Genomic DNA, 24687 nt, shown 5'->3' on the forward strand with positions numbered 1-24687 from the left:
GTGCTCTTAACAACGGTAAAATATTTCCATGAATTCGCCTTGTTCTTCGTCTTTTATAATGTCTTTTTTTAATCTTTTTTTTGTACATTTTTCAACGTGAAAGAAAAGATAATAAAGTTGGGCCTACAAGTGCTGCTAATAATGGTAAAACTTACTGCGCATTCGTCTTCTTAAACATTTTTTACCTGCGCCTTTTAATAGAGGTATATAAACTCTTCCTCTTCCTCCTTTTCTATGCATTATGTCGATATTAAGATTAGATAAAGTTTTTTATATACAACACCTCGTTTTTTTTAACGCATATAAATTTACACTTTTGTATTTGTTTATTATGTTAGTTTGTTAGAATGCTAAATAAACAGGAGGAGCATCTTTAGCTACAAGTCTAAATTGATGTGAATTGTTGTATAAGTATAGAGCAGAAAGTACTTTTAGGAAATCTCCTGTACCGCGAATTCTTTCATGTCTTTTGATTTTTTTTTCTTTTACACGAGGTCTTTTTTATTTTACTGGCGGTAAAACAAAATTTTTTACCCATTACGTTGTTTTTGTAGATAATCGAGTGCGTAACCTCCTATGTCTGATTTAAGTAGTCGTTTGGCAAACTTTTTAACACGAGTTATAAATTTTCCTCTCCCTCTATGACTTCGATGTCTACGAAGATGTCCGCTTTTTCTTGTACGCCTGCGAGCCATAAACAAAAGGTTAAAAATAGAAAACAATAAGTTTTGATTTTTTAATAATCTTTATAAAATAAGCAGTCGTTAGCTTATAAAAAATGCAATTCAAATACGGTTCATTTAATAAAAATTAAAAATGTCTTATGGTTAATTCTTGAGTTAAACTGTATTGATCTCTTTGTAAAAGTAAAGTATAAGGTATGGGATTATTTCCAATGGGTTAATACATTTTTAAAACAATATTTTATAATGGTAAACTGTCGAGCCAAGTTTGTATAATGGTTCCGTCGCTTTTTTATTGACAAATAAATTGTCCGTTAAGAAAAGTGTAATAAAATATTAATTCTGTTGGATTATTTACTTTCAATACGGCTTTGCACTGTTTAATTATGTTTTATAACTCGGTGAAGTAGCTCTTTCAAAGGTAGTTGTTCTCACAGGAGGTACTTTACTGGTAGGTGAAAAAATGGGTTTGGTTTGCTCGCAATATAACAAAACTTCGATAAAGGTTTCTGCGTTATATTTGGCAATCAAAGAGGAATCGCTTGTCATAATTTTATAAATATCTTCAGGCAAGTTAGAAAGTAAAACTTGAAATGGAGCACCTTTAATTTCAGGAGTGCCAATGAGTACATTATTCCCGTATTAGTGGTATCATAATCTGAATAGGAATTACTGTTCAATTGAAGTCTTATTAGACCTTTCATAAGTTATGTACTAATATTAATTGGAGATGATAACTTTCTTTGGAATAATGGGAAACAAAAAAAGAGTATAATAATTTGTTACTCCGTCAATAGGGTCAGGAATACATGTAGGTGTGCCTTTTGCTTTATTTGTAAGATATTTATTAAATATGGTAAAATCTGGTCCTGCATAAGTATGATCGCTAAAGGTCATGTTATTTAAATTTAAATTGAGTAAATTGTTTGTCATGTTTATACTTTCGGTAAAAACATCCATCATTTTTAATTCTCGTTCGGGCCATATGATTTGATCGACGTTAAGAAAAGGTAAAGGTAAGAATCTAAAGGTATATTTTTTAAAGTATAACGATAATATTTTCTTTGTGATGTAAAACGAAAATAAAGTTGAAAAAACTTGTCATTAATTCTGTAGGTTCTGCACCCAATTCAGTCGCGCTAACAAAGAGAAATTTATATAACGACTTGTATTTCAGGTGTAATATTAGCTATTGTTGTTGCAGTTAAAAGCGGAGTTTAGCGTAAATTAAATTTTTTTTGCTAATGTGAGTATTTAAGGAGCATTTGAATATGTTTCGTAGGCAGATCTGACAGTAATATAGCCGTATTGTAATAATTTTGTAAAACTTCTATTACGTATGGACTTGCAGTTTTTCTATTTGAAAAAAGTCCAAAATAAGATAAATCTCTTTCGTTTAAATTTGTATTTACAGGATTCAAAGTAGATCGAATAGGTTGTAGAAAGAATGGATTAGTTAAATATTAGTTTCTTTTTTTGTAATACCACATTAAATTATAGTTGGTTCTACTATTAATTAGTGTATTGACGTTAAATAAATTTTGTTGAATATTTTTGTCATTGTCTATCGTAAATTTTATCATGGGTAAACTTAATAAGTTGGTATTGTATCGAAGTTCAGTAAAATGATCAAATAAATATTTTGGATAAAATATTTTGACATTGAAATTTTGTTATCTTTATTATAATAATTTGAAAAAAAGTCTGAAAAAGTAAAAACTCTATTCAATTTCGAATTATAAAGTTCCAAGTTTTTAATTAAAAAGTCGTCTTGATAGGCACTGAGTGCATTAGTTCCAAGGAGTTTACCTCCACTTGCCAAATAAAAGCTCCACAAATTACTCAGATGTGAATCGTTCATGTTTTCCATATCTAATATGTCATAACAAGGAAACGTGTCTTCTGGTAATGGTATATGATTTGTATACAAAACAACATTTTTAGTGACGAGATAAATTGATTCATTTTTCTGGTAGGATAAGAAAGAATATCGTATTGAATATCTGTTAACATTTTTTTTAAAGCAGGTTTGGATTCCATTCTTAAACCATAACTATTTTCTGACAACGATATGTTTTCATTTAATCGAGTTAAATTAGTAGAAACATCCATGCTCATTAAATGCATGATGGTATTTTTAAGTGAAGGTTTGTTTATATCGGTTGCCGTCAAGGGTAAAATAAAATCGTTCAAAACATTATAATGCACGCTACAATCATTTTTATTTTTAATTTCGCTAAAATAATACGTACTACAATCATATTTATTTACATCTAATACATCATCAGATATTAAATTGTTCATTTTTCATTTTTCCTTGCAGTTTCTTTTTCAAAGGTTTTAAAAAAGTATAAATATATTCTTTAAAGTTTTGATAGTAAATGTCTTTATTGTCTTTGTTAATAGGTAATAAGTCTTCGCGTTTGACTTGGTATGTCGTATTTAAATTGTCTACTAGTCCGACTTTATAAATATAAACGGGTAAGTAACCTTATGCTGAAGGGTTGGAGCGTTTAGAGACTTTCATAATAATTACTTTTTTTGTAGTGTCCCAATACGGATGATTACGAGTAGCCGATTTGCTAAAGGAGTCTATGGCATCCATTTTATATTTTTTCAAATTTTTTTTTATTCACCTCCTCAAGGCCAAGAAGGCTACTACTGATGAGGAGGCTACTTAATAGTGGTTATAACCCTCTCTCCACTCTATAACTCTGAAACACGAAACCTTGACGAACAAAGCCGCTGCGCGGAGAAACAAGTTGAGCGCGGTACTACCAAGGACGTGGTGGGGATCGGACTCGGAGCTCTCGCTTATAAATCGAGCGCTTTACCACTACACCACTACCGCATATAAATAGCATTCTGTTGCAATAAAGGTTTAAAAATTTAAAGTTTTTCGTTTTTATATTCTTTTTTTACACGATGCAACATTTTGGAAGAAAAATTGTATCCTCGTCCTTTGGCGTTGCGGTATTGATTGATTAAACGAAGTGATTTACATTTAGCATTGTTAGCGTCCAAATCTTCAGGACTAATTCCGCTGGATGTTTTTTCTTTTTCGTTTAATTTTTGTTCAATTTCTTCTATAAAAAAACTCCAATTGTGTTTTTGAACTTCGCCTTGCTTTCTTAATTTTTAATAAAGTAGTTTTAAACGTCCTATAACCGATTCAGCTTAATAAGCTTTTCCATAATTTTAAGAATGAAAATGATAATATTTTGTTCTTCACACCATTGGTCCATTTTATTATTAAAAAATTCACCACCTTGTTCTGTTCGTAGGTAAATAAAAGTTTCATCGTCTCTTTTAATATCTTCAAAAAATATGTTCAAAGCTGCTAAGTACATTGTCTGCACTTTTTTTTTCTTGTTACTCTCAAATAAACTCTTCCCGAAACACCATCAACCACAACTAAACAAAATTCAGGACAACGAGGAGTAAAATTTAAATTAATACTGTCCATATCAGCTAAATCAGCTTGAAAATATTGACAAGGGTTGTCGTATGAAAATTGATGACTCTCGTAGACGTAGGGTTTTCTCGGACCTTGTTTTTTAACGTTTGCATATGTTATTTTTTTAAAAAGTAAGGTTTGATGTGACCAAGCTGTTATTAATCCGTTTCATTTAGCGTAGATGGAGCTTTCTAAAAGTGTTTTTAATTGTTCATAAAAATTTAAATTTGTTGGGTTTTTTTTAAAGTTTAAAATTGAATCAATACTTTCTTAATTTTGGGTACGTCTGTTAAACCAAACAATCGACTTGATAATTTGGTCAGTTGTTCTTCAACAATGTTATCAATAGCGTCTCTTAAGACATTATTTATTTTTTATTAAAAGTCGGAATATTTTGTTATCGGTGTTTTTCTTCTTTCTCCTGTATTCTTAGATTTTGATCTAGTTTCAAATTTTTTTCTTAATCCTAATCGACTTGATCCTGTTAACATTGGAGTTGCAGCAGTTGTATTAGTTAAAGGCTAGCACCTGATGCTTCGCTATTTAATGTTTCAGATGATGTAGTAGTTTCAATTTCAGATGTAGTAGTTTCAGGTGGTGTAGAGGGTCTTCTTCTTTTTTAGTTTCCAATAGTGTATATGGAGCAGACAAACGTTGTTCTATTGTAGGTGTAGAAGTGTGTATTAACGAAGTGATTAATTTTGGATAAACAAATAAATTTCGTTTTTTAAAATTGGTCAGTAATTTTAAAGAATTGGTAAAATTTTTAATGTTATTAGAATCTATTTCAAAACATTTTTTAAAAGATAATAGAGAATTTAAACGAACAAGTTGAGAATTATACATTGTACCCATTATCATTAACATTTCAAGTAAAAGTTTTTCTTATATTGCATTTTCAGTGTTGAAAAATTGATTTGAATTGGATTTGATATTTTCTAAAAATGCAGACAAACCCCCTTTGACGCAAGTTTGTTCTACATCTTCTTTTAAATTGGCTACTTCTGTTACATCTCTGAAAGGTAACGTCGGAACATTATTAAAAAAAGTTTTAAATGTTAAGTAGAGCATATTTTCACCAAGAGCTCTGCTGGACACATCGTTCATGTCATAATTATCTATCATTCGATTATAAATGTTTTGATCTGATAATAAATAACTATTATTTTGAATATATTCTTTTAATATATCGTATTTAAATCCTTGAAACAGTTCACCATATTGTATCCATTTGAGATTAATAATGTCTTTTGTTTCTAATAACAAATCAAAAGCTTTTCGGTTTGCAAAACTTTTATCTAATAGGGATTCGCTTTCTAGAAAACCAGAAGTCATGACAGTATAAGAAACGCGACATAAAGTGCTAGCATAAAAACCTTCAGCTGTTAATTTAGTTTCGTTACGAAAGGAAATGTTGTATTTTTTATTAAAATTTCATAATTTGGCAAAAGTGAGTTGTTTTATATGATAATAATAGGCTACTATTCTTACGTTGCCTACTGAATAGAAAGAGGTGAGTAAAGTTAAAAATTCGTTAGCGTAAAAAGAATATTGTGTTGGATCGTTTATTTTTTCACAAGCAAAGTTGCAAAACGTTATTAAAAATACTAGCTAAGGATTCGTCCACATCTACAACATTAGATAAATATAAAATATTTATTTTTAAATCATTTTAAGTTGTTCTTTCGTTTCTCGGTTTATAAATGCGTAAAAAGATTTGATTAGATCCGAATTGATAATTAACTTGATTTTTACACATATCGAGAATTGTTTACCTAAATGGGGAGTTTTTTTTACTTGTTTGCTTTTTATAAAGTTTTATAAAACGTAAATTAATTAATCCATCTAATGGTTTAAAAAAAAAAAAAACGAACTGTTACGTTTCTATATTTTACAATAACCATCTTCTGTTGATTTTACACATAAAGTAACAATATTATAACCAGTTAAAATTTTTTGAAACAAATCATCAAAAGTACTAGCGTTTTTCATTTCAATTTCATACTCTTCTAGAGTTTTTTGTTCCACATGATAAACAATTTTTTCTAGACTTTGAATTTCTATATTAAGTTCCAACTCTTCAACCAGGTCTTCACCTTTATAATGATCTTTGATATATTAAAAGTGTTCTCTATAAACACTGTTATTACTAAATTTACTTTTCTCTGTTTTATACTTGAAATTCAATTTTTTACTAAAAAAAATTTAATATATTGTTTATTAAATTCTTATTTATCTTTGTTAATAGTTATATTTTGAAATATTTTTCGCAATTCTATTTTGTTTTTATGAATAATATAAACATCATTAATTTAACAAACTCGTGATAAAGATACATAATAAAGTGAATTAATAAAAGCATTAGAACTAAGATTAAGAACGACTTTGTTCATTGTACTTCCTTGAGCTTTGTGAACTGTAAAATTAAAAGCTAATCGTAAAGGTAAACCTACTCTTGAAGCTACAACAGAATGTGAAAAATCTAAAATATCTGCTTTGACTAGTTCAATTTTTACTTCTTTTCCTTTTATATTGACCAAAACAGCATTATTTTCTAATAAAGTAATAATACCAACTGTACCATTACATAATTTTTCTTCTACATTGATATTTCTAACCAGCATAACAACGGCGTCAATTTTAAGATGAATAGCTAAAAGAATTTGAAACGTATTATTAATTTTTGAATTTTTAATAACGTCTTTAGAATGAAACCAACGTCCTACATCCTTTAACTCGTTCATTTTCATAGGGTTGTAATAATCTACTTCTGCAATATTAAAAAATAATCTTGTATATTTAACAATGATATTTTCATTTTTTTCAAAATGACGAGACATTAAATAATCGATAGTTTGATCTGATACTTTACCAAATCGTATTTCATTTAAAGCGTTAAAAAATTTTTCAAATTTTTGTCTAAATCATTCTGTTAATACAAGAACATTGGTCATATATTGTTGCCATATTTTCGATTTAAAAACAAAAGCTCCTTTAACTGGTGATAATTGAAGAAAATCTCCTCAAGCAATAGTTTGTATACTTCCAAAAAGTTCATCGTCGCGTTGTTTAATTTTACAAGCTAGCAAATGTAACAAGTCAAAAGTTTCCGCATTAATCATTGAAATTTCGTCAATAATTAAAACATCAGTTTCTAAACAACGTTTTTTAACATCAGGATGCATGTGTTGTATAGAATAATCTAAACCTTTTACTCCCTTTTCAATACCTGCAAAAGTGTGTATAGTCATATCATTTAATAAATTAGCCTCTTTTCCTGTACTAGCTGTAATAGTATTGTTTTATATATTTGTCCACTTTGGGATATTTCTTTAACTAAATAACTTTTACCACAACCAGCGCCTCCAGTAATAAAAAAATTAAGTCCTTCGTCAAGCCAAAGAAAAGCTTTTTGTTGTTGTAAAGATAACCTTTATCTTGTTTAATAAAAAAAATTACAAATTTATTCTGATTAAATATATAAATAAGCGTATTTAATATACCAAATCATAGATATAAGTTTTAAATCAATGTTAATTCGTAATTTGAATAAAAAATCATTATCATTTTCATCTTTTAACCAAAGAAAAAATTTTTACTTTCTTCTTCATTAAGGGGTATACTCCCCCATTTTTAAATATAGACAATAAATAACAACTTTTGACATAAAATGATTAACCATATCATAAATGTAGAAAATCAAAAAAAAATTAAAAAATTGGTCAACGGTTGATGTAGTAACTGTAAAAAACCCCAAAAATAAGCAAAAAATAAGAATTGCGCTGGCCAAGTTTTAGCAAAACTAATAAAAAAAGGCTGAATGAAACTTTGGAAACACAATTAGAATAGATTTATGAGTGTTTTAAACAAAACAGATTTTTTAAAAAAAGGTTTTGGGCCTGGGTGCTTATTCATAACTTTTCCGTAACTCTTGCGTAGCTGAGCAAAAGTTATGAAAAACTTACGCAAACTATTTTTTGCGTAACTATTTGGTATTCACAACTTTTTCGTAGCGTTTGCGTAAAGTTAAGGTTGCGCATGAGTTACGCAAAACTTACGCAAAAACTTACGCAAATATTTAAAAACTATTTGTATAGAATAAGTAGTTAGTATTACTAAATTCTTTTGTTTTGATAGGTATCTACCAAAAATATTATATATATATATATATATATATATATATATATATATATATATATATATATATGTATTTATATATACATATATATATATATATATATATATAAATACATATATATACATATATATTTATATATTAATATATATATATATATAAATATATATATATAAATATATATATATATATATACATATATATATATATATATATATATATACATATATATATATATACATATATCTATATATATATATATATATATATATATATATATATATATATATATATATATATATATTTATATATATTTATATCTGTATGTGTGTCTTATATATAATTATATAATAACTAAGTTATTAAATAATTATTTATACCTAAGAACGTTATATATAAATTATATATAACTAAGAACGTATATTTTCCCAAAAAAGGAAGTGAAGACGAGATGGAGAATTAAGGAGAATGAACGATTGAGAGAGAGATGTTTCTAGTAATTTCTTTCTTATTTGGGGAAATACACGTACTTAATTTAAATTTTAAATGTTTCTTTAACTAATTTCTTGATTAATTAAATTAAAATAATATACTATTTACTCAGCAAATGATCTAATAAGGAAATAATTAAAAATTATAAATGTACATATTAATTTTTAATGCCTTTACTGATTACTATAAAATATCTGCAGACTTATTTATTATATTTTATTTATTATACTTATTTTTGTTAACAAAATAAAGTTCTTCAAAGTAGCATAAGTAATAAATAAATATTGCTGCTTCGAAGTAGGTTTTTATTTTTATTAACTCTTTTTTTCTACTAAATATTTTACTAATCATTTTTAATATTAATAGTAGTATAAATTTATATTAAATGGTACAAAAAAGTAGTTTAGTGCTTTAATTTATGTATGGCGTTTTATTTATTTATTTTATTATGGCATTATGATAAATATGTTGATGCTAAAATTTTTTGAGAAATTATTTACTCTAGTGTCAGAAATCACGAAAGATTCTAAAAAAAGAGCTGAAAATTGGACGCTTGAGCAGATAGGACTTTTGGTCAAGCTGTATAACGAGAATAAGAGATTGCTTGATGGAAACTTTTTTCCTTGTAAAAAAGATTTATTTTAGATATATATTATATAATAATGATAAAACATTTTTAATGTTAATAAAAAATTTCAATTATTTTTAGCAATCTCAAAACTTACAAAAGACGATGCATGGAGTAAAATTGCAGACCAGGTTTCTCTTGTCGGTTCAGACCGCACAGTGCTACAATGTAAAAAGAAGCTATCTGATCAAAAATCTGAAAGCAAGGGAAAAGCAGCACGGATTATTTCTAGTCTAAAAAAGACTGGCGGGGGTGAGGGGTGCTTGGAAGAGCTTAACTCCATTGATCAGCAAATGGTGTCTAAGATGCCAAAAGTTTCATACATGGTAATGATTTTAGAAGAATATAATTTTTGTGTGTTTTATATATATATATTGATATATATATATATATATATATATGGATATATATATATATATATATATGGATATATATATATATATATATATATATTATATATATATATATATATATAAATATATATATATATATATATATATATGTATATATATACATATATATTTACAGGGAAACACTGGAGGTATTGACTCTCTTCAAAGTCCTACCACATCGAATAACGACTTTATTTTTCAACAGATATCAGGGAGTTTTTCACTACAGCCAAAGGAACAAACGGTTGATCAGTATGCAAACTATTTTTTGTGCAATGCGGTAGTTTAATAAATTTTCTTGCTTATTTTTATTATTTGCTAAATATATATATATATAATATATATATATATATATATATATATATATATGTATATATATATATATATATATACATATATATATATACATATATATATATATATATATATATATATATATATATAAATATATATATATATATATAAATATATATATATATATATATATATAAATATATATATATATATATATATATATATATATATATATATATTAGGGATATGACTTTTTTGCAACCTACTAGGCCTGTTTCGTAATTCAATGAACTTTTATGTAAAAAGAACGAATAGATGTTTCATTTTGACATATTTTGAAAAAAAGGTCACCCCAAAACCAAAAAATCGAATTTTCAATAGGTACACTTTTGTACAGTAAATGAATATTAAAGGCTGAAGATGTTGTAAGAGTCATACTCCTGTTGTTATTTTATTTATTTATGCAACATGTACTGTGATATAACAAAAAACATTATGTGATATATAATTATACAAGTATTACAAAATTAACAGTATCAAAGCGTCTAGTACAACAATATACATAACTGTCTGTGTCTATAGGCCTACTGTGTTTAGTACATGGGTCACATGATGCTCACGTCTCATAAAGAGTCTAGCGCTTATTACTTAGAATGAATCGAAGTTGCAGTTTGTCTTTCTTTCTGCAGGAAGCATACAGGTCTTGCATCATCTTGATTGCACGTTCAGCTATCTGATTACTTCGTGGTATGTCGATGACGGATGGCTCTTTCTTCCAGTGATTTTTGAATGACTGCAATGCCTTTTTGTAAGGCTTCAATACATCAGATAAATTCTTGAAGTCATTGTCATTGTACTTTTGACTACTAAACCAATGTTCTGCCCACTCATATGAAATGAACCTGCAAACCTTCTCCAAATTCTTTCTCGCTTCAGGCATAAGAATGAACGCCAGAATGGCGAGAATGGCTCTTGAGTTCCATCTGGCATTGCTCATATTAGGAATGTTCTGAAAGTGAATCAGAGGGAAGTTTCTTTGTTCTTCATAGAACCTAAACACTCTTGTTAAATGGTACAAAAACTTCATATCGTCTCTCCACCCTGATTTATCAAGAATTTCTACAGTTCCATTCACAAACTTATCCTTCAGTTCATCATACTTATTCAACAGTTCAGACACAAATGGGTATTCAATGTTTGGAGATTTGGTATCACCCCCAAGTTCTTCGTCCATCACCAGACGGAGAATCCTGCCTAGTACGTGATGCTGACAACCGATAAATTGTGGTATTGTGACACCCTTTAATTTAAACATACGTTGCAACTTCACAACAACTCCATTTCTCTTCCCAGTATTGACGTTTGTTGTATCAGTAATGATCATCTTAATTGAATTCCACAAATTGTATTCATCAATAAGTTCGGCAATTTTTTCAGCAACAGTTTCAGCTTTGCCATCTTTTAAACGCAGTGCATTAAGTTTCACGTCAGTTCTTTCATTCTGAAGTACAACTACCTGATATTCCTTATCATCTATTCGTTTGCCGTCAAAGTGTAAGGACCACTGTTCCATTTTAAGTTGTTGTATCATTTCTTTTTTTAATTTACCTGCCTCTTTGAATATGGACTTGTAAATTGCTGATTGACTTGGAGTTGGAATATCAATACCTTGTTGTGATATTACCTTGCATATTTTAGCAGTTTTCTTTGTGGAAACTTCACTTGATGTAACCATACTTACAGCAAATTTACTTTTGTAGTGCTTTCTAGTTTTTTTCTGAGTGTCCTCATCATCGTCTTTATCACCGTCGTCGTCTTCATCATCTTCACTCTTACTTTTGCAGTTTTCAGATTCAGTACCACTGTCTGTGGTAGACAGGACTTGTGATGTGGAAGGTATTGCTGTTTCAGACTGGACTTTCCTTCTCTTGGAAGGGTGAATGGTTTCTTTACTTGCCACTTGTCCTGTTGAGTACCCCACCTGTCCTTTACTTTCTTTTTGTAGGTGGTATAGACGTTTATCTTCCGAGGATAACCACTGGCCATTCACTTTCGTGATGTCAAATAATGCATTGAGAACATCATATTTTCCACGCTTGACACATTCATCATAGACCTTCAGCACCTTCATAAGCTTTGCTCTTATCACTTGATCAGACACACGTGGAAAATTCAGTTTATTGTCCCACAATTTTGTAATTTCCTTAGAAATTTGGTCTATTCGTTCTTTTCTTCCTTTAACATATGCTCCGAGAAACTGGTATCTTCCTACGATCTGCAATTGAAGTGGTATTCTGGATTTTTCATCGAGTGAATGTTCTTCTACAGCCACGCTTCCTCTTCTTCTGTGTGACTCTTGAAATCTCACCAAATTTTTAGTCCAAGTCTTCTTGTTCTTTGTTACTGTGGTATGACTTTTCTTGTGAGACATCATATAATATTGTTACGACTTTACGGATAGCTGAGCGTAAATATCCGTTTAATAAAGTCGTTTAATTAATAAAATACTTTAACTGTATAGTAATCCAATTATAGTTCGATAATCCAGTCAATGTTGATAACAGTTCGATAATCCAGTCCGTATCCTAACGATAATGCTACAACTACTTATACTTCGTACACTTACAGCGTCTTTAGTTCGCTACAGTAGTTCCTTATTAGCTCAGTTACACGCAGAGTACTTCATAGAACTATTCACATTATCAACACTGAGCTCTGACAGCAGCTCGCTTATATAATTATTTAGAGCTTCCAGAATGTTCTACTAAGTTCTATAATCTTCTACAGTCTGTTACAGTCGTCTATATCACCGTGGTAACACAATGACGTCATCACATAACAATTCCAAGTATTTGCCGGCACACGGCCGTTTCGTTGCCATGGTAACGTGTGGCGTTATATTTATAAATTCATAACAAAATAATGAAATAAATAGAATTAAGCTGAGAATTAAGCTTAAGATTAAAACATCGGTCAAAAATGAATGTATAAAAATGGTAAATCAAATTTTTATTTTGGGGGTGACCTTTTTTTGTTGCAGAAAGCTATTTGGGCCTTTTTTCATGATTTTAGGTAAAAGTTCATCGATTTATGATACAGGAAACATTTTATTTGAAAAAAAATTAAAAAGTCATATCCCTAATATATATATATATATAACTTGTATAATTTAGCAACAATATGCAGTCTTCAGATTGCAACGATAATGAGATTTACAAAGAGAATATAGTGCAATCTAGTTCAAAAGAGTCCAAAAAAGTATGTTTATATTATTTTCCCAAAAAATATGTTATTTGTATTTTGATCCCTAGTGTTCTTTTCAATTTTTGGCAGTAATCAGTACTTATATTGAATTATAGACACCATTGTTGCACGATACATCCTCAATTACCAAAGAATTGCTAAGTTCCACTGCATCAACTAGTTCTCCTACCTTTTTGACAATACAAGACAAAACGTCTGTTGAGCCAATTTTTACAAAACAGGTGCATCACTCCCTTTAAATTATTTTTATTTTACAACAAAAGTAAATAAAATAAATAAACTACTACTTATGTTTAAAATTGTTTTATTTCTTAACATCGAATTTAAATTTAATTTTAGAATGTCTAGTGTAAACAGTCACTAAAGTCCTCTAAAAAACGAAAGTTATCGTCATCAAATGTAGATAACTATATGATAAACATGTCCAAGCTTAGTCAACAAATTATTGAAACCGGACAGCAAATAGCTTCTGCTCTTAAGCCAACTATTCTAACTGATCAACCACTTTTGGAAAGTATTGGCGACACCTTAAGATGCATTGCAGAGTCAACAAAAAGTCTCGCGGAGTCATCTGAAAAGATGACTATTTCCCTGAAAGAAATCGCTTCAGCAATCTCAAATAATTAATAAATGTACATTATCTAATTCATATTATCTAATAAATTGATTTGTTATTAATTTTATTTATTACCTAATAATAGTTAAAAATGTTCATCATTAGCTAAAAACGAATGTTCGAATGGCAAAAAATGAAACATGAAACAAAAAAAATTCTTAAGTGAATAGCATAGCTGTTCTATTATTGATTTAAAATAATTTGTTCTAATGTTGATTTAAAAACAAAAGCTAAATTTTTAAGACCCTTTGCACATTAATAGCATCTTAGAATAATCAAATCAATATTATAGTTTTAATAAATTGAATGTTATTTTATATTTGTTGATTAATTTAACATCTTTTCAAAATAAAACAAAAATTAATTTATACAATCCCATATGAACTTAGAGACGTAGACATCGCACAAAAACATAGACATAAATATCATTATTAAAGTTTAAAAAAAGATTTTTATTTTACACACTAAATTTCTTAAATAAAGAAAGCTTTTTTTTTTAAATAACAGTTTTATTTAATAACACAACGTTATAAAACATGGGGATGTCTATTGGCAAACATATAGTTTTTCAAATCATTTCTTCTAGTTAAACCAAGTCGAATTTGGTTGATTTGTCTTCGACCAACGTGATAAAAATTACTATTATTTTCAGTGCTGTTATTATCTGTTATTATCTCAGTGTTACCAACTGCATCGTCGCTAGCTACTACATTATCTGGCTCTTTTAAACCCAATGAATCGCACATATTCTCAAGTAATACACAAGTATAAATGATCGAACAGCACTTGGTAGGAGAATATTGAAGAGTTCCGCCACTTTTATGTAGACATCTCCACCTGTTTTTGAGACTGCCAATACAACGTTCTATTCTACTTCGAACCCTTGAGTGGGTATTGTTGAAAAACATTTCTTCAGGGGTAATTGCAGGACTAAATGGTGTAATCATGACTGGCGATAACCCGTATCCTGAATCACCAAAAAGAAAACCTGCAACTGGATCAGCTTCCATCGTTTGTTTTAAAGTAGAATTTGAATAAACAAAAGCATCATGACATGATCCTGGATATTTAATTACTACATCTCTGAACTGTCCATCATAATCGACAACAAATTGGCAATTTATAGCTGAATAGCCTTTTCTAAAAAATGAAGCAAAACATATTAATAAGCAAAATGAACGAATTTTTATAAGTTAAAATGTATAATTACACTATAACTATAATTAGGAACTAGAATTTTAACTCTTCAATATGATCATTCAGATCCTACAGTAATAAATACTGAATAAAAAAAAATTAAAAATGTCAATCATATTATTTAATAGTAATTTGTATACTACTCAAGCCTATTTAAAGATTACTTTGGCTCATTTAAAAACTATTTTTTACCTGCAAATAAAAGCTGGCTCATCAGCCCCAGTGACTCCTTTGATGGGCACCATTGAACCATCAATTAGGCCCAAAAGACCCTTTACTCCACAAGCCTGAAAATAACTTTGTTTCACTTTAGTTATTTCTTCTTGACTACTGTACCATTTGACAAGGTAGCTGTAGTGTTGCATAAATGACTCACAAAACTGATGGATTATTCGGCTAGTGCTAGCCTGGCTCATCTCAGAAGTGTCGCCTAAAATTAAAAAATAATAAACTTTCATAGCTTCATTCAGATGTAGTTTATGATTGAATTTATGAATTGTTTATGTTTACGGAAAATTCTTGAATAAAAACTGTGATTTTATACAAGATGTGTGACCTTAACTTTTAACCTTACAAAATAATACATAGTTTTGTGAAATTGCAGTTATTCTAAAAAAATTAATATGTTCTGTTAATTTAAAAAATCATGTTTGGTTTTTGTCTCTTAAAGAACGTACATTTATAATCTAAACACTGGACTAATATCAATTAAGTGAAGCATTAGCTAACATGTTTACTTTTTTTTAAGTATTTTTAAATACATTTCAATAACATATATAAATATATACACATAATATAATTCTTACCTATTGGATTTTGAAAGCTTCCTGTTGCTAGAAACCTTAAAGATACAAGTACTTTAGTTTCTGGTAAAATGGAATTGTTTTGGCCAGTTGTTGAAGACAGATCATCCTGTAGAGTGTTAACAATCTCAGATATTTTACGCAACGGTAAACGAAATTTCTGACGACATTCAACATCTGAAAAATCATTAAGGACAGCACGATGAGCCTTTCGCCAATTTTGATTTTGGAATTCAATTTCTTGAATCATTTGAATATCCATTTTAACTAGAATATTTCAAATAGCATTTCAAATAGCTAATTTAATATGCTATTCTATATAAAATCATATAATATTATTCTGTATATATTACTAAATTAGTAATTTTAAATCAATAACGTATTTATTGCACCTAATAATAATATTATTATTATGCGCAATGAACACGTTATTGATAAACACGCTGTTGATATAAGTAATATATATACATATATTAAATTTAATATACACATATTTTATTATAATAAAATGTGTGTGTAAAAATGTATGAGTAACAATGTTACTCACACATACACATATATTAAATACGTGTGTATGTATGAGTAACATATAGTAACAAAATCTATGTGTATATTAAATTTAATATATGTACATGTATTAGTAATATATATTATTACTAAAAGACTTTGATGAATATTGTACATTATTATTATATGTAGGGTAAAGTGGGGTATTAAGCCCTATGGGGCATTAAACCCCATTTACTCTGTTTATATAATAAAATGCCTAAATAACATTGCATCTATATTAGCACAAATATTAACTCTCTCTCTTTCTGAGAGAGAGGTAATATTTAGAGAATATTTAGAGGTAATAGAGAGATTATAGTAATATAGTAATAGAGAGTAACATAATAGAGAGAGAGACAAGAGTATAAAGTATATACTTCAATAATATTATTGTATATAGATTTGTATATAGTATTTGTATAGTATTGTATATAATATAGTTGTATTATAATACAACCATAAGTTAATATAGTATTGATATATCATATAGTTTTGTAATATGACAATAAATAGCTATTAAAGTAACTTAACTTACTTACTAAGTTATTGGCTTACTACAAATCTATATGAAATATTCATACTACTATGGATATATCATATATAATCATTAAGTTATCTTAATAACTCTCATATATATCATTAAGTTATCTCAATAACTATTTATTGTCATACTACAAAACTATAGGATATATCTATACTATAATACCTTATGGTTGTATTATAACACAACTATATTATATACAAACTAAAACATATACTAAATTATATAAATATTACAATTGTATACATATACAACATAATAAAACTATATGTTATACAAACTAAAACAGGGAGAGCGACCATAGTATTACTATGGTCGCTCTCCTTGTTTTAGCCAAGCTATAAGAGCTCTTATATCTATATAATATCTATATTATCATTCTATATCTATATAATCATATTATCATTCTATATAATGGATGGTTTGCTCTAGTGTTAACCATCTAATACCATATAAGAGAGCTCTCTGGAGAGCTCTCCATATCTATAGTACCATATAAGAGAGCTAGCTCTCTTATATGGTATTAGTCTAATACGTATGTATTATTTAAGAAATGTATTATTTAAGAAATAACTTAACGTATGTTAATATATGGAAAATATGATTAATTTTGAAAAATTAAATTAGTCATACTGTTTCATTCAAAAGTATTTCAAAATTCTGTTTCGTTTAAAACGCAGCTTTTATAAAAAGGAAAACATGTTGAAAATTTCAGAAAAAACGCTCAAGCGGTTATCTTGGAATTTTGGCCCGCATATTGAAAAACCTCAAACTGAGAAAACACATAAAAACTGAAAATAAAAGATATAAGATCTACAAATATACGTAACAATATATATTGGACTATATTTAGCATTAAAAACCTCCTGCTTCATACGTTTTACTTTCTTTTTCAGAGGTTTTGTCACTTTTATTCAGTTTTTTAGCCCTTAACTTTTGACGATGCAACTTGTTATCGGGTTTTAGTTTATAGATCGACCATTTAAGCGTGTTTTATTTATGTCGTTAGAACCGTTTAGTGTATAAAAACCTGATACCATGTTCAATTTTTCATATATTAGGATTGAAGACTTCATCCCAATGTTAAAATTAGCAACAGCATCATAAACACCAAACTTCAGCAAAGTCAGCGAGACATATTTTGTATTTGGTATGCGATCCCAAATTTTCCCATGGAAAGACTTATTTGCATTTTGTGTTTTTCCGTGCAGACATTTTTAAGCTCATCTTCTTTTGTGAGCTCTTTAAACACAGGTCTGATCTTGTACACAACCTCTAAAGATAGACCAGGTCCGTTTTTTTCAATTTCCGTCGTCTGGTTCCAACACGCTTCTGATAGTGTCCAACACATTCTAATTTATTTACTTTAAAATTAGGATAAACATCCTTGACACTATTGTAACTTTTGCTATCTCCATCACCTAAAAAAGTAATGTACTGTAACTTATGCTTTTTAATTGATCGTTGGAAAATACGACTGGCTCCTTCACACTCCATTCCACCTGCAGAACCAACATTTAGCTAAAAAATAAATATCTTCGTATTTGTGTTTATATATGTCAAATAATGTTTCTTCTGAAAACCCTAAATTTTGCGAAGCTTTAATGCAATCGTATAATGCATATTTACACATATTCATCGTACATCGTTCATAATTGCCATATGAACCTATCCGCTCTTTTAGATGTACTTCTTGTTGGATTTTTGTTTGTTGAATTTCATTAACTTCTTTCATAAACTCTAAAAATTCTTCTTCAGTTATTTCCATTTTTATTATGTTTTTTAAAAAACATTTTTTACAAAATAAAATTACAAGGTTTTTTCTAAAAGTTTTCACGAGCATACATATAGGTAGACATTTCAAAAAGTTTTGTGTTCATATCATACAAATTATTTTTCACTAATAGAAACATTCATTAGATAATTAAACAAAATAAAAATTTCATACTTTAAATTATTTTTTTTTCTAAAAGTTTTTCATTCTTACTTTGATATGTAAATTCTTTCATTTTTGTTTTTTGTAATTCTGGATAATTCTCTTATAAGAACGAAATCATAGCTTCATCTCTATCTTTTTCTTTTTCTAACGATACTAATTTTTCAAGTTTATTAACAGCTACATTAATTTTTATAATCATATTTGAAATCACTTTAATAAAAACATTCAAGGTTTCCATACGATTCTTAAAACAATCAACCTGTGCGATTGTTTGTATTAATTCGTTCAATTTACCAAAAGCATGATTCCCTTGATCTCGATGACTATCTACTGTAACAAAATCTTTTAACATTTGTAATTGTTTATTTATACACCATTACCCATAATTATTAGTTAGCTAAAGTACAAAATTTTTTTTAAAATCACAATATAGTTAAAAATAAATTCATTTTTGATAATTTTTTAAAATTTAAACGTTCATAATTTTTAGTCATGTAAAAAAACTCTTTCAAATCTTTTTGAAATTCAGGATAACGCGATTGTATAAAAAAATAAACTATTGCATCATCTCTTTTATTATATTCTTCTTTTTCTTTATTTACAATCATTTCATGTTCTTCAATAGCAATATTAGACATGATAATCATGTGTGCAATTAATTATACCAAAAGATTTCGAGTATACATTCGATCTTTAAATTTATCACTACCATTTTTAATAATTATCTTTTTTACTTTTTCCATCACTGTCAAGATTCCTTCTTGGTTTTGGTCTAACAGTATAAATTCACGCAAAGTAAGAAATGAGTATGCAATTCTGGACAAAATTTATATAATGTATGCCAATTATCGTGATCACTAGTCAAACCCACTAGCACAATTAGAGCAAGGTCGATATTGTAATCTATGTATTCGATGAAAGTTTTCTTTTTTATTAATTTATGAAAACTTTTATTTTGATCTATTTTTAATTAGTTGGTGAAAAAAAATATTACATTTATTAAAATAATTACAATAACATATTATCATAATAAATATGAAAATCTACAGAAATATTAAAAACTTAACTAAACTTATAAATTTCAATCTTATTATTTCTCTACATCGTAAAACTTAAATGTCGTCTTTTAAAATGTGTACTTCATTCTTTTGCCATACGTAAAAAATTTCAATCAAATTATTACAATTAATGGATTTAATTGAAAATCATGATTCTTTAAAAAGTTTATTAAAATTTGAAACAGTTCAAACAAATCATTTCACTCCAGATTAATTTGATCCCAAAACTTGACTTTTTCTATAATTTCCATATTTTATTATTTAGCTGAAAAAAAAAACAATATTATAATAAATACTTATTTTTTAAAACCTATTTTCTACAATGTTCATTCGTTTATTTTATTAAGTTAATAAAGTCATTTCTTAAATTTTTTATAATGTTAAAAGTTCGTAGTTGTCTTTCTGTCATTTCACAACATATTAAAGCATGAGATTTTTATTGCTTCAATGGATTTATTACATTCTGCGATTGAATTGTTGAAAATGGTTATAAACGCATTTACTTCATGTAGATCATACAAATTGATAAAAAATTTAAATAAATTCTCCATGTAATCAAAAATTGTAACCAATATTTGAGGATCATAATAATAAAGAGTAACAATAAAATTGTATACATTTTTTAATCTTCTTAACTGATTTTTGCCCATATTTAAAATTATATTGCAGCACATTTCTATTTTAGTTTTCATTTATTAGTTATCTAAAAAAAATAACAATAATTTTAGTTGAATTTTTTCCACATCATTTATAATAAAAATTTAATTTTTTTAAAAATTTATATATATTGTCAAATATCTCTTTGCTTTTTTCTTCAAAATTTTAATCTTCAATTAAATTTTTATCCTCTTCATCATCCTCTTCATCAATTTTAATCAAATTTTCTTCTTTATTGTCGCTGTCTTGATTTTTATTTCAAGTTTTAAATTTTTCCTATTTTCTCATTCTTCTTTTAATTGTAAACCATATAAAATTCTTTCAATATCTTCCAATCTTTTATTTGCTTTCGTAATCAAACAAACCAATATTTTTAGAAAGGTATTTAAACCTAATTTGTTAACAATAAAAAATTGTTTTTATTTTTTTTCTTTAAAATGCAAACGAATATCTCTCGACATATCAAATATGGCTTCTAAAGTTTCTATATCGCCATCGTAACCAATCATAATTACTTTTCTAAAATCTTGATCCGAAAGTATTTTAATTCTTTTAAAAGAATGATATACATGTTTATTTACAATTTCAAGATTCCGCCAACATTTTTTTGGTTTAGTAATAGCCATTTTTTTACTAAAAATTACAAAAAATCTATTTATACATTTAATCAAAAAAACCGTAATCGATATCATCTCTAACTTGTAGATTACTATAAATATAAGCAAGATCAAGATTATCATAAACACAACCAATATCCTCTTTAGTTTCACGTGTTTTAAAAAACATAACATAGAATACATAAACCATATTAGAAACAATACATATAATATATCCATTTTTTATTAGTTTGCTAAAAAAAATTACATCAACTATTTTTTACATTTACCTTGGCCAGATTGTATCACGTGTTGTATAAGACATAGAAATACATAATCCTTAATATAATACAAAAATCCATTTCCATTTTTTATTAGTTTGCTGAAAAAAAGTTACTTAATTTACATTTATTAAATAAAGTGTTTTCTACGATATATTCATTAATAAAACTTGTAATAAAACTTATTTCGAGTTTTAAACCTTCTGGACTGCATATTTTAAATTTTATTGTTCTTTCTGAAAACGGCCACTTTAAAATCGCATCACGTGTTGTAAAAGCCATAACAATAAATAACCCAATTTGATTCTCCTCATTATCAATAGTTAATTTCATAATAAACCTATAACCCTTAAAAAAAAATGGTGCACAACAATAAGCTTTTACTCTATTTTAACATATCAATTATTTTTTTATCATCCACAACTTCGACCACTTTGTTCTGAATAACCTGATTCTTCTAAATATTCAACTCGTTCACTTAAATCTTTTATTTTTTTAACATGAGTAAGTGATAATGCGTTACTCAATAGGCCCACATCATTATCAGTGTGACTTACAATCATAGGTCCTTTAGTTGTACTATCTTTATTGTTTACACCATTATCAGTTTGAATACGATCTTCTTTATTTTCTGCCTTATAGCCCATATTTTTATTAGTATTCTAAAAAAATACAAAAAAATTACAAAAAACTTAAAAATAATTTTCCTGAAGAACCAAATCCGCCTGTTCTTTCACAATCTTTAATCATCGAAATTGTAGTGTCATAACTACTGCAACCTATGTAATTATTTTTTGCGCTTTTAAGACAACTATAAGTGTTATTTGAGCAACAGCATCTCCTCGTCTAATAACGTAATCTTCGTTTGACGTGTTGAAAAGAATAACTTTAATTTTATCTCTATAATCAGCGTCAATGACTCCTTGAGCATTTAAAACTATAACACCGTTTGTGTTAGCTAAACCCGATTTTGATAAAATTTGACCATAAATATTTTCATCCATTTTTTCAATATAAACACCAGTAGATTTAAAATTCGTGAATTTGGTTGTAAGATATAATTTTTTGTACTTAAGTCAAACGCAGCACTACCTTTTGTAGCATAAAAAGTCCAATTTTTTGTTTCTCTTATTTTAATCATTCAAAAAAAAAGTATATGCAAATATATTCTTTATCACTATATACAAAAGCATTTCTTTTTCTTTTATGTTTAATAATACAATTTTTACAAAAACTATTACAACAATAAAAAACAACAAAAACAAAATAAAAATTTATTATTACACTCATTACAATGTCCAAACCATTTTTCATAAAAATCAAAACGTTTTAAATCTTCATTATTTAAAGGTCTATAAAAAAATCATTAATATACGGTAATATAACAATCATCGTATACAATTCAGTTTCTATCCATAATTGATAAAACAAACTTTTAACATGTTTCACAAGTTCTCTATCGTATTCCTCTACGAAATTACTTTTTGTGAATTTAAAATCTTTATTAAAATACTTATGCTTCAATTTCACAATCTTCAGTTGTGTTTGTTCAAAATATTTACTAATATTATCTGTCATTTTTCTTGTTATCTAAAAAAAACAAGTCTTTTAGCAAAGAATTAAATATTACATGAGTATTATATGTTTCTTTACTAGAAGAATTGTTTTATTACATTAAGTAAGTTTTAGAGCTCCTTTTATATAAAAAGGAGAACAAAAGCAGTCGTAACAACTTATCTTACCACATTAAAGTAGAATTAAGATATCAAAGTACAGAGTTTAAATATCAAATGTGCATCATGCAATAAAAAATTATTTTAAACTTCTTCTATTCTTGTCAACTGTATTGGAAAATATTCTAGACAGAGCATGACATTTTGCTTACATGATCAATGGAATATTAAAAAACGCCTCTTTTAACGGTTTTACTATTCGCTTATTAAAAGAAGATGATATCATCTATATTACTGAACACGAAAGACTTTTTCTGTAGAACCTCCTATGATTTCTACAGTAAATAAAAACGGTTATAGCAAAAGTTTTAGTCCAAACCTGAAACGTGCCGCTCAAGATCTGGCCGAAAAAGAAACGAATGAAATGAAAAAAGCAAAGATTGAAGAAGACAAAAAAACATAATTTTTTTTGTAAAAAATTTTTTTAATGTTTTAAAAAAACCTGCTTTAATTTAAAAAAGCTTGTTTTAAATTTCTATATAAATAAAAAGTATATAAAGAGTTATAAAAGAAAAAGCTAGTTAAATATCGAAAGAGAAAATGACTAGCAAACAACTCGATGAAAATCTGGTAAAAGCAGTTTAGCTTTTTTATCCTGATAACGAATTACATCCTATGTTATATGAACTTTATCATTTAAAAAAATACGTATGAAGAATGGCAAGGTATTATATTATCTTATTTTAAAAAATGGGACTTCGAGTGAATTTCGTCAGAAGAAAAACTAATTGATTTGTATTAAATTTTCATCGCCAAAGATTATAAAAACCATCTTCATTTATTTGAAAAATCAAATCGCGAATATGTTAGTTTGCAGAACAATCACCAGCATGGAAAAGAAGTATGCTTGAAATATATCAAATAATAAATCGTGACTTTTTGAATAATACAAAAATAAATGGGGAAGATCTACACAAAGAAGAAAGACAAAAATAGATCATTTTAATAAAATCTTTAAACTGTATTATTGAGCGACAAAAAATTTTTTTAAATGAATTTAATGAAAGTTCAGATGAAAAATTTAGAAAAACGTATTTATATTGTTTAAACAATATCGATGGATTAGAGTATTATCCAACAATTCAATTTACAGGGGAGATAATATTTTGCAGTTCTGTTATTAATCACTTAAAAGAGATATTTTATAAATACGAGTACAATATTGTCTTTCATAAAGGTGGACACATCGAAATAGATGTATTGAACGCGACAAAAGAAAGCAAAATATACACCTTTGATGATATATGAATCTTACTTTTTTGATTCCCGATCGAAGCTTGTACTATGTAATGTAGTGGAGGGATTTCGTTTTGAAAATGATCCGTTTCTTTAGCATAAAGATCCGAATATAAAGAATGCATTTTTTATAGTT

General features: G+C 27.3%; 3 protein-coding genes across 3 annotated transcripts; all 3 read right to left on the reverse strand.

Moving 5' to 3' along the window:
* Nucleotides 1–6024: 6024 nt before the first annotated feature.
* On the reverse strand, nucleotides 6025–7391 carry LOC136090393 (ATP-dependent DNA helicase PIF1-like). The gene is made up of 3 exons (XM_065817005.1): nucleotides 7184–7391; nucleotides 6458–7006; nucleotides 6025–6236 (listed from the first exon to the last, which is right to left on the reverse strand). The coding sequence occupies exons 1-3, from the start codon at nucleotides 7389–7391 to the stop codon at nucleotides 6025–6027; spliced, it is 969 nt and encodes a 322-aa protein (XP_065673077.1).
* A 7058-nt stretch (nucleotides 7392–14449) lies between these two features.
* On the reverse strand, nucleotides 14450–16335 carry LOC136089497 (putative nuclease HARBI1). The gene is made up of 3 exons (XM_065815526.1): nucleotides 15965–16335; nucleotides 15351–15588; nucleotides 14450–15101 (listed from the first exon to the last, which is right to left on the reverse strand). The coding sequence occupies exons 1-3, from the start codon at nucleotides 16221–16223 to the stop codon at nucleotides 14489–14491; spliced, it is 1110 nt and encodes a 369-aa protein (XP_065671598.1). The 5' UTR covers nucleotides 16224–16335; the 3' UTR covers nucleotides 14450–14488.
* Nucleotides 16336–21995: 5660 nt separating this feature from the next.
* Nucleotides 21996–22586, reverse strand: LOC136090395 (deoxyuridine 5'-triphosphate nucleotidohydrolase-like). The gene is made up of 2 exons (XM_065817008.1): nucleotides 22395–22586; nucleotides 21996–22244 (listed from the first exon to the last, which is right to left on the reverse strand). The coding sequence occupies exons 1-2, from the start codon at nucleotides 22584–22586 to the stop codon at nucleotides 21996–21998; spliced, it is 441 nt and encodes a 146-aa protein (XP_065673080.1).
* Nucleotides 22587–24687: the final 2101 nt, after the last annotated feature.

The sequence above is a fragment of the Hydra vulgaris genome, chromosome 13 (assembly GCF_038396675.1).
Source record: "Hydra vulgaris chromosome 13, alternate assembly HydraT2T_AEP".
Classification (NCBI taxonomy): Eukaryota; Metazoa; Cnidaria; class Hydrozoa; order Anthoathecata; family Hydridae; genus Hydra; species Hydra vulgaris.

Excerpts from the sequence above, each read along its gene's own strand:
- LOC136090393 (XM_065817005.1), bottom strand. The coding sequence starts at position 7,391 with ATGACTATACACACTTTTGCAGGTATTGAAAAGGGAGTAAAAGGTTTA. Across the intron at positions 7,007-7,183 it reads CGACGATGAACTTTTTGGAA|TATCAGATCAAACTATCGAT; the intron begins GTATACAAACTA and ends GATTTGGTAAAG. Across the intron at positions 6,237-6,457 it reads TGTATCTTTATCACGAGTTT|GTGAAGACCTGGTTGAAGAG; the intron begins GTTAAATTAATG and ends ATCATTATAAAG.
- LOC136089497 (XM_065815526.1), bottom strand. The coding sequence starts at position 16,223 with ATGGATATTCAAATGATTCAAGAAATTGAATTCCAAAATCAAAATTGG. Across the intron at positions 15,589-15,964 it reads AAGCTTTCAAAATCCAATAG|GCGACACTTCTGAGATGAGC; the intron begins GTAAGAATTATA and ends TTTTAATTTTAG. Across the intron at positions 15,102-15,350 it reads GAGCCAGCTTTTATTTGCAG|AAAAGGCTATTCAGCTATAA; the intron begins GTAAAAAATAGT and ends TTCATTTTTTAG.
- LOC136090395 (XM_065817008.1), bottom strand. The coding sequence starts at position 22,586 with ATGGATGAAAATATTTATGGTCAAATTTTATCAAAATCGGGTTTAGCT. Across the intron at positions 22,245-22,394 it reads TTGCTCAAATAACACTTATA|AATACTAATAAAAATATGGG; the intron begins GTTGTCTTAAAA and ends GTATTTTTTTAG.